The sequence below is a fragment of the Mus caroli genome, unplaced genomic scaffold (genome assembly GCF_978045245.1).
Source record: "Mus caroli unplaced genomic scaffold, Mus_caroli_1 scaffold_11, whole genome shotgun sequence".
Taxonomy (NCBI): domain Eukaryota; kingdom Metazoa; phylum Chordata; class Mammalia; order Rodentia; family Muridae; genus Mus; species Mus caroli.
Window position 1 is genome coordinate 109,621,039 of NW_028227266.1, and position 13,649 is coordinate 109,634,687.

The 13,649-nt window shown below is 46.3% G+C and overlaps 1 protein-coding gene across 1 annotated transcript; it reads right to left on the reverse strand.

Moving 5' to 3' along the window:
• Positions 1-726: 726 nt before the first annotated feature.
• Positions 727-6,020, reverse strand: Cripto (cripto, EGF-CFC family member). Its single transcript, XM_021171166.1, has 6 exons — positions 6,001-6,020; positions 4,212-4,264; positions 3,193-3,294; positions 2,632-2,746; positions 2,430-2,539; positions 727-842 (listed from the first exon to the last, which is right to left on the reverse strand). The coding sequence occupies exons 1-6, from the start codon at positions 6,018-6,020 to the stop codon at positions 727-729; spliced, it is 516 nt and encodes a 171-aa protein (XP_021026825.1).
• Between the last annotated feature and the right edge of the window lie 7,629 nt (positions 6,021-13,649).

The following is a 13,649-nucleotide window of genomic DNA, read 5'->3' on the forward strand; positions in this document are numbered from 1 at the left end:
CCTCCTGAGGGCTGGGATTAAAGCCATCTGCCACAATGCCTGGTCCATTAATTTTCTTAAGATAATAGTTTTCCTTCTCTCTCTCTCTCTCTCTCTCTCTCTGAGACAGGGTTTCTCTGTGTAGGTCTGTCTGTCTGTCCTGGAACTCAGAAATATACCTGCCTTTGCCTGATTGAAGATAGACACCACCACCTCCCTGCTTAAAGATAATTTAGCTGTTTTCAGCTACTCTGAATTTACTTCCAGTTGCACATTAGGATTTAATAACCTTCAGAACTGTTTAAAAGTCTTAGGACGAAAAGTAAGAGAGTTACTTCTATCAAGAAACACAGAGCCGGGCGTGGTGGTGCACACCTTTAATCCCAGCACTTGGGAGGCAGAGGCAGGCGGATTTGAGTTCGAGGCCAGCCTGGTCTACAAAGTGAGTGCCAGGACAGCCAGGGCTACAGAGAAACCCTGTCTCGAAAAACCAAAAAAAAAAAAGAGCGGGCTATGGCAGACAGCACATTTTTAGAGTAGCTTTTAGGCTAGGAATGTAACTCGGTGTTACAGTGCTTGGCACACACGCCATAGTTTTTACAGCCAGAACATCCAGAAAGAGGAGGGGCCGTGCAGAGGTAAGGAAGGCCTAGTTAGTGTTTTGAGGGGTAACATTAGGGATTCACTGTGAGCATCAAGATGAATGACATCTTTGCTAATGGCACTGGCATGGAATTCACATGACACCTATACTTTCATATCTAGAAAAAGGCAGGCGCCAGCTAGCATAAAAGTGGTCGTCACAGACGGCGTTTGACACGGAGTCCTGGATGCTTTGAGGTCCTGGTCCATCACGTGACCATCTGAAAGGTTGAGATACTCAGTCACTAAAGGAAATCCTTCCAGCCGTTTACCCTGCTGCCTTTACGATCCAGAACTCTGCTGGGGCCTAACTTGACGAGGACAGTGTATTCACCTACAGGATCAGCAGTAGCTACATAACACTCTTATGACCCCCGAAGATCTTACATCAAAACCACAGACCTACTGTTAACTGACTCTTCCCTGGATATCTTCTATTCCAACGATGGTGCAGACCTTGGTTAGGCTCTGGTAAGGGGACAACAGAACCTAAATTCCAGGAAAAAAATATAGCCTCCATTCATCTAATCACTCTACCGTCCCTTGCTAATCTATATACAATACCCAGGATGCAATGGTAAAGACATTTGCTTAGTGAACTTGCACAGTCAATTATGAGTCCAGATGTGAATTGCTCAACAACAACAACAAAAACAAAGCCCTAGCCACATTGAGTGGGGACATCACTGTTCCTCTGCTCTGATCCCCTTTCTCATTGTCTCCTTCAGATCTATAAAATGAAGGTGCTGTGACCAGCTACCACAGACTTTTAGGATGCCAGAAGAACCAGTTGTGGTGGCTCACGATTCTCAACCCCAGCACTGGGGCTGGGATGGGGCAGAAACAGGCAGATCTCTGAGTTCTGGGTCAGTCAGTTACGTGGTAAGACCTTGTCTGAAAAGGTCACCAGTGGGGTCAAAGTCCGGGTAGATCCTGGGCTAATGGTGCATTCCTGGATCAGCACTATGGAGGCTGAAGCAGGGGGACTGATGGGAGGTCAGCTTAGACTGTAGAGTGAAATCCAGGCCAGCCTGAGATACAGAATAAGATATTTTATCAAAAACCAAACCAAAGTACAGGAGGGACTAGTTGTAGGGTTGGGTTCTAACTAAATGGCCACCCTAGAGTCTGTTGGGAATCTTCTGCCCAAAGGAAAAAACAGCAGAAGTCACTTCTTCTTGTCTCAATGGCTAGGTCTTTTTCTGTTCATTGTCTCCAGCAGAAGCCTGCTCATAATCAGTCTCAAGTCGATGTGTGGGAACTCTGTAGGTGGCGGGACAGTAGGGGCCAAGGGAGTGTCCCTCAGTCAGGACCCCACGCCTCCTAAAGATCCATTGTATCAGAGATTGCACACCAACAGCTCCATACCCAAGGGGTCATTCCTCTCCTAGCCAGTGCTTTAGCAACATTCCAATGGCCTTGCATCTGGGACATGCCCACTAAGAACCTCACATCTGAATGACTTGTGCCCGAGGGAGCACCCCCAAGGATCCCACAAGTTGGGACCTCATCTACTTAAGGGATCATCCACCAATGACTCTGGATCACCATGATGGATCTAAGGAATCCTTTCCCAGGGTTAGCTAAGGGAGCGTTCCCTAAGGACCCAGCATCCGAGAGCATCCACCCACCAAGGATTGCTAGGCTGTTCGGCCCTGGTGCCCTTATGCTATTTTATAGGCAGAGGTCTGGCTGACTGGCAGGTCCTGTCAGGCCAAGAAGGCTCTGGCAGAGCAGGAGGAGAAAGGGGGTCCCTTGGACACCTGAAAGACCTGACAGGATTAAAGAAAGAGGGGCAAATTGCTTACCACAGCCAGGTAGAAAGGTCTGAGGAAGACAGTGGAGCTGGCCGTACCAGCATCTGCACAGGGAACACTTCTTGGGCAGCCAGGTGCCATGGAGGATAGACCCACAGTGCCTGGGAAAGAAGTGACAACACCCACTGTCAGACATTCCTCTCCCTCCTTCCCTGCCCATCACCCGGTCCTGTTCCTTCTCAACAGCACTTACTCTTTGCGAACATCATGTTCACAGTTGCGTCCATAGAAGGAAGGAGGGCAGGCACAGAAGGACCCCAGGATGCAAGTCCCTCCATTCAGACAGCAAGTTTTATTAAGCAACTTACCTGAAATGTAAGAGAAGTCATGGGGCAGGTGGAGGACTGAAAAGCCCATAAGCAAAGGTTCATGCAGCACTCTGGCATTCACTCCCCCAGAGTACTCTGAAAGACCTATAGCACACGAATCTACCTTTCAGGGAAATAACTTTCATGGTTGGACCTGGTTGGTTACCCGGTCTGATGGTCTGATACTTAGCTGGTCCCAGCATGAAGTGGCATCGGGAGAGAAACTGAATATCAGAGACTATCAGGGACATTCTCTCTCTCTCTCTCTCTCCCTCCCTCTCTCTCTCTCTCACTCACACAGACACACATGAACATGCCTCACTCACTTTTATGACAAGCTAGTACAACCCACCCAGCCGCTAACTCACGCATCATGTCTCTTGGGTTAAGTACTTCAGAGATGTGTCAAGGGCCATGACAGAGGTGGATTAAGGCAAAAGTCTTACTGTTCTGTATCCCCACGGAAGGCACGAACTGGAAAGACCGATCGCGTACGGCAGGTTCTTTCTGGTCCCCAATGCGGTTATCTCGGATGGCAAGGTCTCTCCCTGTATTACGTATTTGATGCCGCAAAATATTGTTGGTGTTCATAAGAAAAACACCTCCTCCCTACCACCCACCAACAAGTAGGGTGGTGCTTGCCAAAGGTCTCCACACTCAGGAGGAGGAGGGAGGATCCAGTGAGAGGCGACACTGAGCAGCCCTGTCCCCAAACACTAAGGGCTTGAGGATGTAGTTCAATGGTAGTGTGCTAAGTAAGCATAAGGTTTAGTCCCAATGCAGAGGGGGTGGGGGGGGGGTAGGATGGAGGGTAATCTGGAACTATGTCCAATAGGTGCAGAGCCTGGGTTAAATCACATGAACAACAATGGTAACAAAAGTTGTTGGTAAATAAAATAAAATAAAATAAAAATCAAACAAAAACTCAGCTAGATTTGGTAGTGAACTTGGGAGGCAGAAGAATCAGGAGTTCAAGCTCAACCTTGACTGTGTTGTGAGTTCCTAGGCAAGCTGGGGTACAAGGTCCTTAAAGTGCACACATGCAGGCTGGTGAGATGGCTCAGTGGTTAAGAGCACTGACTGCTCTTCCGAAGGTCCTGAGTTCAAATCCCAACAACCATATGGTGGCTCACACCATCTGTAAGGAAATCTGACGCCCTCTTCTCGAGTGTCTGAAGACAGCTACAGTGTACTTACATATAATAAAATAAATAAATCAATCTTTAAAAAAAGTGCACACATGCGCATATGTGTTGGGGGGTGGGGGCAGCCTGGGTTCGGTGACATCCAGGTTCAAAACCTGAAACCCAACTATACAGGGGTGGCTTGTGCCTTTAAGTGAATCTGAGTCCAAGGACAGCCTGGTCTACACAGTGAGTTCCAAGGCAACCAGGGCTAGACAGAGAAACCCTGTCTGGAAGCCTCCTTCCTCCCCAGGGGGAAAAACAAACAAAAGAAAACTCACCAGTAACGGGTCCAAATTCAAACGCATTGGAAATGGCCACAAGCAAAACCACACTGGGAGAAGATTGGACATCAGTTAGCAAAACCAAGCGTTCAGCACGAGGGCACAGGCCACAAAGGAGACTGTGAACAGCGCCACCTGGCTTCTTCAGCGCTGTCTCCAGTAACAAAACCGGACAGAAGTTCCCTCTCTAAAAAAAGCCACATGTTGGTGCTGGAGAGACGGCTCAGAGGTTAGAGCACCCTCTGCTCTTCCAGAGGCCAGAGTTCAATTCCTCCTGGTGGCTCATATCCATCTAAAATGAGATCTGGTGCCCTCTTCTGGGCCGCATGCACACACGCAGGCAGAATGCTGTATACATAATAAATAAATCTTTAAAAAGAACCACATGTAGAGTGACTGTGATTGTAGAGTTGGAAGACTGCGCACTAGCAGCTCTAAGTGTCCTGGGGCTATGTTTAAAGACCATGTGGCGGCTGTTTATCATGAACCTCTCTCTATGACTTAGTATCCTTTTGACAGTCACATAAAAACCTCTGGGATGAAGCAATGTAAGCAAATCACAGCTCCAGAAAAAACTGAGGCTGGAGCCCTCCCCGATGTCTTCACTGATACAGCTAATGTTTGCATCATTTACACGTACACAGTTAAACGTCTACAAGTCAGATTTATACTTTCTTTTGTTCTGTGACTACCAAGAAGCTCATATAACCTCTTCCATGTTCGTTTAGGGCAATATGAATCCTTGTTCCCAAGCCTCGGCCACACTCAGAATAACCTCTTACTCTTCGGAACAAGGGCTGTGTTCTGCATTAACTGTTTAAAACAAGTCCCCAGCATCCAATATTTCATCATGTATATTCCTTAGGCCCCACCCTTACACACACAATTTTAAAGTTATAAAATTAAAAAGCTAAAATATTCTATTCTGCACAAGCGGCATATTTTTTTTCCACGGTGCATTGTTTGCATATATAAATTCTTAAATGGCTGTATGGGCTGGAGAAGACTTGCCAACCACATGCAAGCGCTGGTCCGACGCCCAGCTCCACTGGGAAAAACTTGTTCTGTCACTTGAAATGGTTCCAAGTTCAATTGGTTTGTTATTCCTAATGTCTTTAAGTATTGAATTTATCTCTCCCATTAACGTTTAGAGGCAGTCTTGATTAAGCTGTAAGATTAATATTATTTATGCAAGAGAAGGAAAGCATTATTTCTCTGGCAGTCACCCACATGATTGATGGGACGAGCCCAGAAGGTGCTTTACATACAACCTGAGTTGGATGCCCAGAACCCAAAGGATCTGATTCCAGTAAGTCATCGGCTAACCTCCATTCAAGTATATGCGAGCGAGGGCCCGCGCGCACGCGCGCGCACACACACACACACACACACACACACACACACAAAGGCAATAAAAAATTGACATTTTAAGAAGCCGATGGCAGCCGGGCGTGGTGGCGCACGCCTTTAATCCCAGCACTCGGGAGGCAGAGGCAGGCGGATTTCTGAGTTCGAGGCTAGCCTGGTCTACAAAGTGAGTTCCAGGACAGCCAGGACTATACAGAGAAACCCTGTCTCGAAAAACAAAAACAAAAACAAAAACAAAAACAAAAAAACAAAAAAGAAGCCGATGGCAAAGCAGTATCTAACTATAAAGTTCCAGGTTCTTCAGGAAAAGCAGCAATGTTACTGACAAGGTTCAAGCAAGACAAAATCAGAGCGTCGTAGAACGTGATTTTCTGAAGTGGCTATCTCCAGCAACCAAAAAGTCAAGGTTAGCTCATACCTGGATGAGAAGTACCCCATCTTCCACGGCTCGCAAAAACGTTGGAGGAAAAGACAAGAAACACAATATTAGCAGATGGCTTTAGTTCACAAAGCCATTCGAGACACCCAAAGGCTAATTTCACAAAATGAAAACGGTAGATTAAAAAGAAAGATATCCCAAATGAGAGAGGCGCCGGTCCTGGAGAGTCTGTGGGAAGTTAACAGCCAAGATCTCCGTGTAGAACAGCAGGGGATGGGGTCTCTTCTTCCTATAAATGGTTTGCGATAAAGTACTTCCGAGGAATATACCTCCCTTAAAAGAAACTTGAGGTGTTGAGGAGGACCCTCAGGTGGGCGGGGAGACGGGGCCCCACGCCCATTACTAGGCCGGGAAGGTCCAAAGTCGGGAAGTGAACTAGTTTGGTTTTTATGTAAATTCTCCGTCTGGTTTTATGTAAATTTTCTATATGTAAAGGGAGTTGAAGAGTCTAGTTATTCTACCAAGGTGTTCAAACACGAAAGTAATTTGGAAAGTCTAAACACCATACAGGCATTTGAAACTTCATTATCAAAATTTGGTGTTTTGTTTGTTTTTCGAGACCGAGTTTCTCTAGGTAGACCAGGCTGGCCTCAAACCCAAGAAATCTTCTGCGTGCCCCTAAGGGATTAAAGGCGCGCTCCATCACCTCCACGTTAACTGTCAAATTTTAACTCTGCATTTGCGTTCGTCGTTACTCCCAGTAGAGCCGGGTGCTGGAGGCCTTGAAAGCTTGGGTAGCTAAGGAAGATGCGCTGACGGCTGGCGAGGAATTGTTTGGGTGTGGGGCAAGGTCAATGTCGGGAGGGATTTGAGTCTGGGTTTGGGCTAGAGGTTTTGCCTGCAGCGTCTGAATTGCAAGCGCTGGCCCAGAGCCTGCGGGTGGGCGCTGGGGCGAGCGGCTGCCTGAAGCTTAAAATCAGTGGCCTCACAAGCACTATTGGAAGTCACTTGATTCTTCCGGGTCCTCAACTCAGTGCTAAGCAGATGAGCTGCAGGTTACTGGCTTCATTTTCTGGTGGGCGGATGGGGAGGGCCTTGACTTGCGAGTGGAGTTGTACCTCTCTGTTACTAGGTGCTTGTCTATGGCACAGCCTGCTGAGAAACACATCCCTGAGTGATACATTTTGATATATATCTCACATTGTTATATAGATCACAAAAGCTGGACCTGGTGGCAAAGGCCCGTAGTTCTAGGACTTGGGGAGTTGGAGACCGGAGGATTGAAGTGAGTTAGAGGTCAGCCTGGCCTTCAGAGTGAGTTTAAAGCCAGCCAGCGCTAAGGGGCAAGATCACTTTTCCTTTCTTCCTTGCTTTCTTTTGAGGGTCTCAAGATCAAGCTGGCGTGAAACTCGGCGACCTTTGTGCTGCCGTTTCACCAAATTCCGAGATTATAAGCACGTATCACCAAGCACAGCTAAGACCCAACCTCAAAATGACAAAACACAAAACCCTCCCTCACCTTCTCCACTGGCTTCTATGGTGATTTACTTCCGTTTTAGTCGAGGGCGAAGACCCAGACAGGCCTGGGAATTCTGTACAAACCCCCCCCCCCATCCCCTCCCATCCCCTGTCACTCCACGTTTCCAGCCACTTTTCCAGTTCCTGAAATCATAGGGGGTGAGGGGCAATGGGTGGGGGGTAGGGGTGGGGGGGAGAATCTGCTATTTCCGAGAAGGCTGGGCCTCCTTCATTAACAAGCTAATGGCTGTTTTCACTGAGACCTTGACAAACAGAGCCCTTGTCTGAATACACTAGTTCCCTGTAGGGATCTGAAAGACCAGATTCCTGCATAGAGACTGGAGGAATGGATAAAGAGATTAGGAGGGCGACACCTTTTGTTTCTGTGTGGTTTATGTTTTCTACCTATGTAGACTAAAGGAATTATTTTGATCCTGGCAGGACTCACTTCTATGGTGTCTGCCTTTCCATGATCACTTGGGGATACTTGAGGGTGTGTCCTGGTAAATACTGAGCCCTGATATTGCTTGCTTACTCTGTGAATGCTTCCACAATGTTTTCCCAGAATCCCACCCCTGAACCTTGGTGTGTACTGAGCCCCTCTCTCAGGACTTGTCCACACTGGCTGCAGCAAACATCTGTAGCTTGGCGTCTGCTGACTCCTGATGTGAGACATTCGTATTTTGTTGTTTGGATTTGCATATTTCACTGTGTTACCAGTATCTGTATTCAGTTTCCTAAGACCTAGCTGGAGGGTCTGACTGTGCCCTAGAACTGGCTTCTTTGGTCCTTTGCTCTGGAAAGTCCTTCCGGGCACCTTTCCTCCCAAAGCTGGCTTCCAGCTGTGGCCTTGAACTGGAAAGCGAGGTGAGATAACGACTGCTCCACCCCAGAGTGGATCTCTGCTAACACTGGATTGTAAACTGCTTATTTTTTTGCCTTTCACCCTATTCCCCCTGGTTCCCACTGGGAGGCCTAAAGCCTGCTCTTCCAGAACTCTCCGATTCCCAGTGTCTCCAGGAGCCAACCAACTCCGGAAATCTTCACCTTTGAGCCACCTGTGGCAGACTGAAGCATTGAGACACTGCCCTAATTTCTTTTTTGTTTTCTTTTTTAAAAAGTTTTTTTTTAATTTATTTTATGTATATGAGTAGCTGTCTTCAGACACACCAGAAGAGGGCATTGGATCCCATTACAGATGGTTAGGAGCCACCTGTGGTTGCTGGGAATTGAACTCAGGAACTCTGAAAGAGCAGCCAGTGTGCTTAACGGAAGAGCCAACTCTCCAGCCCCCAACACTGCACTAATTTCTAAAATAGGGGCTAATAATGCAAGACATCTGAGAATCGAACCAGGAAGAAAATACCACCCCCACACACAATCTAGTCTAGAAAAATAACAAAAAGGAAGAAAATAGTCACCGAGGTTGCAGACACTACTGATAATGTTGGGTTCTTTATTCTAAAACGTTTGCCAAACTCAAGATGATTTGGTTCAGTTTCTGGGAAGTGTGTCACAGGAGGGTAATTTGATTGACACTTTAGATATGTGTGAATGTGTTTTCGTGTGTGCACGCATGCACACAATTTTTTACGATTCTATATTTGTTTATTTATTGTGTGTACATTTATATGTGTTTGCTCACACCCGCCCCGTGTGCGAGGGTCAGAGGTCACCTTGCAGGAGTCGGTCCTCTCCTTCCACAAGGTTAGGTCCCTCAGACAGAGCTCAGGTCCTTAGGCAGGTTCTGAGAACGAGCTCTTTTGCCCACTGAGCCACCTCACTCCCCCCAACTTTCTCAACTCTTTTGCACAAATCTTTCTTTTGCCAGTCAAACTGATTACCTATTTATGGACCAGCCACTTTGGGCATGAGCACAGCCAAGGAGCCAGAAATGGCCCAGTGGGTGGGGCAGGCAATGGCTTTCTTTTCCCACCCTAGATAAGACAAGCCAAATACCCCAAATACCGTTTTAGTTGCACCCCCAAACTCCTAATGAGGGAGAGCGACAGTTTTATCTTGACTGCTCCCAGACATTGTCAACATTAATTGGCCTCAGCAGACAGGCTGGCAGACAGGCCCCCAGGAGACAATTGGGAAGATTTTCACAAGATCTAGGGAGGATGCTGTTTCAGAGTGAGTCTTAAGTGGATTTTATTTGACTGCTCACAGGCATTCTTCACAGCTCTCAGGGATTTTGAAATGGGCGTAATGCAAAAGCAAGGTGGGAGTCTGGGTACAGGCCCAAGCTGTCATCAGAAAAAGTTGGCCCTGAGCAGCCTGCAGACTTACGCACAAATGTCCCAGGCACATTCACATGTGGCTAATGTGGTCTCAGGCACATTCATATGATTTCTGACTACAGAAATGAAGTGAGCATTGTTATTTTTTGTTTATTTGTTTGTTTGTTTAGTTGGTTGGTTTTGTTTTGTTTTGTTTTGTTTTGTTTTGTTTTTAGAGATAGGATTTCTCTGTGTAGTCATGGCTCTCCTGAAACTCACTCTGTAGACCAGGCTGGTCTCTGCCTCAGAAATGCTGGGGTTAAAGGCCCAGCTTGGGTATTGTTTTAAGTCATTGAATTTGTAAGAATTTATTACTTAGCAATGTAAAACTAATGTAACCTCATCATTTAAAAAACTGCTATTATTGCTGTCATTATTGTTATTACCGTTGCAACGCTGGGGATTGAACCCTGGACTGCGTGTGCTCTGTCACTGAGATACTACTCTAGCCTTTGCAAACTTAATAGATTAAAATCATTTTTAGTTAATGTATTGGTATTTTATGTGTATGGGTGTTTTGCCTGTATGTCTGCACCATATGCATGCCTGGTGCCCAGGGAGACCAGAAGAGGGCATAGCATCCCCTGAAATTTGAGTTGCAGGTGGTTAAAAACCTGCTTAAGTGCTGGAAATCAAACCCAGGTCCTCTGCAAAAGCAACAAAGTCTTCTTAACTGCCGAGCCAGCTCTCCAGCTTTCCAACCCCACCTTGTGTTTTGAGACTGGGCCTCCTACCTAATCTGGAGTTCACTGATTTGCTGGGACAAGAGGACCCAGAAGCTTCAGGGATCTCTGCCCCTGCTCCCTTAGAACTGCAGTTAGAGAAGCAAGACCATACCTGGTTTTATGTCATTGTTGAGGATCACACTGGCCTTATGTATGTATAAGTTTAAATTTTCTAGAAGTCATCCAACATAGCACAGAGAAACATTAAGGTGAAATTAACATTAATATTATATTTTGATTAACCCAATATATCCCAAATATATCAGTAAATCAGTGAATTAATAGTGAGATGTGGTTACCTTTTTAAAATATTAAGTTTTTAAAAATTTTAATGTTATTTTGTGAGGCATGAGGGTATTAGATTCTCTGGAACTGGGGTTACAGACAGTTGAAAACTGCCATGTGGGTGCTGGGAATTGAACCCGGGTCCTCTGGAAGAGTAGCCAATCCTTTTAACCACCAAGCCATCTCTCCAGCTGCTAAAATTAAGTTTTTGATGCAGATATTTTATCACAGTTGATCTCAGGTCAGCTTAGTATATTGGTCACTTTTATTAACATTTTTATTATATTTGGCTGACTCGAGTATTTACTTTGTGTACATGAGTGTAAGTGTGAGGACCTGTGTGTGTGCCTCAGTGAATGTGTGAGGTCAGGAGACAGCTTGAGAGAGTCGCTCTTCTCCTTCCATCATGTGGGTCCTTGCAGTCAGATTCTACCTGGTGCCTCTGGCCTCCGAGCCATCTGACTGGCCCTTAGTGAACTTTGTGGTCAGTCATGTTGTATGCACAGTCAGGAAGCAGAGAGAAGGCTAGTGTTTGCTCACTTATTCCTAGTGACTTAGTGTTCAGGATGTTGCCACTGCCACTCACAGTCAGAACAGGGCTTTTCTACTCAGTTAAATACCCTCACAGATACCCCAGAAGAGCCTTCCTTAAGGGGATTCTAAATCCAGTCAAGTTCACAGTGAAGATGAACCCTCCAGTGCTCGGTAGCTGGGGCTGCTGCAAAGCACATTTGCACACCGTGAGTGAGGACCATCAGTAGCCCAGGTTGGTCGGAGTTTTAGCCTGCAGATGTGAGGCCACAAGCCAGGAGCCCTCGCCGCTTGCTCCCCCACCAGCGAGAACCATTTAGTGATGTCCATGGAGATGGAAGGCGGTGTTGATAACATTCATTCTTCTCTACATACATCATGAAGGGAGGGAGGTCAGGTGAGGGACATCAGGGATTTTCCTGGAAGAAAGCTTTGCTGTGTGTGCATGTGAATCATGTTCCAGTAAGAGCCGCAGTCTCTGATGACCTGAGTAGAGTAGGGTTATCTGGGTGTGCTTGTGGGTGGAACCCTTTGGAAGGGAGGTAGGTAAGGGTGGGTGTATCCTCGCAGAGATGTAGATCCTCGGTCTGTGGATGACGTTTCATCAGAGACTGTGAGTCGAGCTGGATGCCTAAACACAGTGGTTCTCAACCTTCCTAATGCTACAACCCTCATGCTGTGGTGACCCCCAGCCATACAAGTATTTTGCTGCTACCTCATATCTGTAATTTGGCTACAGTTATGAATTGTAACACAAATATCTGTGTTTTTGAATGGTCTTAGATGATCCCTGTGGAAGGATTGCACTAGCCCTTTGGGGTTACGACCCCCAGGTTGAGAAACACTGCCTTAAAAGGTATTTCTCTCTTGGATTCCAGCTGGGGCTCCTCACCGAGGAAGCTGTGTTATCAGTGTATATTTTGAGCAGTTTGTGGTTTTTGAGGACACTTGGGGAAGTGAATACCACAGGACACAGGCCTACCTGGTGCATCCTGGGAGCTTGGAAACTGCAAGTTTTGTGTGTGTGTGTGTGTGTGTGTGTGTGTGTGTTGACAGGGTCTTATATAGCCTAGGATAAGGCATTTAGGATAGCCTTGAACCTCCGACTCTTCTGCCATTACCACCTGAGAGCTAGGATCACAGGTGTGCCCTGCTTGCCCTCCCTCCACATGGAAGGTCTTTTTGGATATGACACCCAGTGATGTGGCAATCTGTACAAGTGAGTTTAGTGCAGCGCCAATTCCTTACATAAGCGTAAACACATTTTGTATTTTAAAATACCTTCGACTGTGCATCAAAGGCAGTCTCAAAACATGTGGAAACACCTACCCTAGGACCCTGCCCTGGAGTTAGGACCTCTGGGGGCTGAGGTGCTTGGTCAGGTTGTGTCTGTGAGGAGCTGTCCTGGCTACCTCTGTGCCAGACTATGCTAATTCCTGCTTCTTACCACGTGGTCATGAGCCCTCACTGTTGGCATCTGGTAAAGCTTATTAAAGATATGGCTATCAGGTTCTGTAGTTGAGCCAGAACCTGGCAGCTTGGTGTAAGTTTGGCAGATAAAACATAGGCTATTCAGTATGATGTAAATTTCAGATTAATGACAAATTATTATTTTTAGTGTAAGTGTATTCTCAAAATAGTATTATTGTTGCAATGTTAGGGATTGAATCCAGGGCATCCTGCACATCAGGCAGTGCTAAGAGTAAACGGTGTGAGACCACACACTCAGCTTTCACGGGGTTTTAGTTTGAATTTTGAGACTGTGTCTCAAGTAGCCCAGACTGGCCTTGAACTTCGTATGTAGCTGAGCCTAAATTTCTGATCTTCTTGCACCCACCTCTGAAATGCTGGGATTACAACATGTGTGGGTCACCTTGCTTATTATTTGAGGGGAGTGGGGTGGAGATGTGAGACAGGGCATTAATTGGCCTAGGTTGACCTTGAACCATTTGTGGATGAGAGTAACCTTGATCTCCTGACTCTCTGCTTTCCAAGTTCAAGTATACTGGGTCTGCTCCAAGACTCCAGGTTCAAACCAAGGTGTGTGAGGAACCCTTGCCTGGGAGCAGATTGGAGTTCCATTATTTATTGGGTGTCATTCCTGTGTCTGCCATCAATCAGCAAGACTATTTCCACATGTAGCAAACTCTCTAAAGACTAAACTATTGCATTTAAGGATACAGTGAACAAGCAAGCAAACAGACAAAAACCATGTGGAGATGAAATCTAGACTTTCAGTGTATCGCTCCAAACATTGCAGAAAACGTTTTTTTTTTTTTTACATATCCTTGATCCCTTCCTATGGCCTTTCTAATCCTGTCTTTTGCTTGGCTCCTAGTCCTGAGAC

Coding starts and splice junctions, on each gene's coding strand:
- Cripto (XM_021171166.1), bottom strand. CDS start 6,020: ATGGGGTACTTCTCATCCAG. Junction 4,265..6,000: donor ATGGGGTACTTCTCATCCAG/GTATGAGCTAAC, acceptor ATCTTCTCCCAG/TGTGGTTTTGCTTGTGGCCA. Junction 3,295..4,211: donor TGAATTTGGACCCGTTACTG/GTGAGTTTTCTT, acceptor TACGTAATACAG/GGAGAGACCTTGCCATCCGA.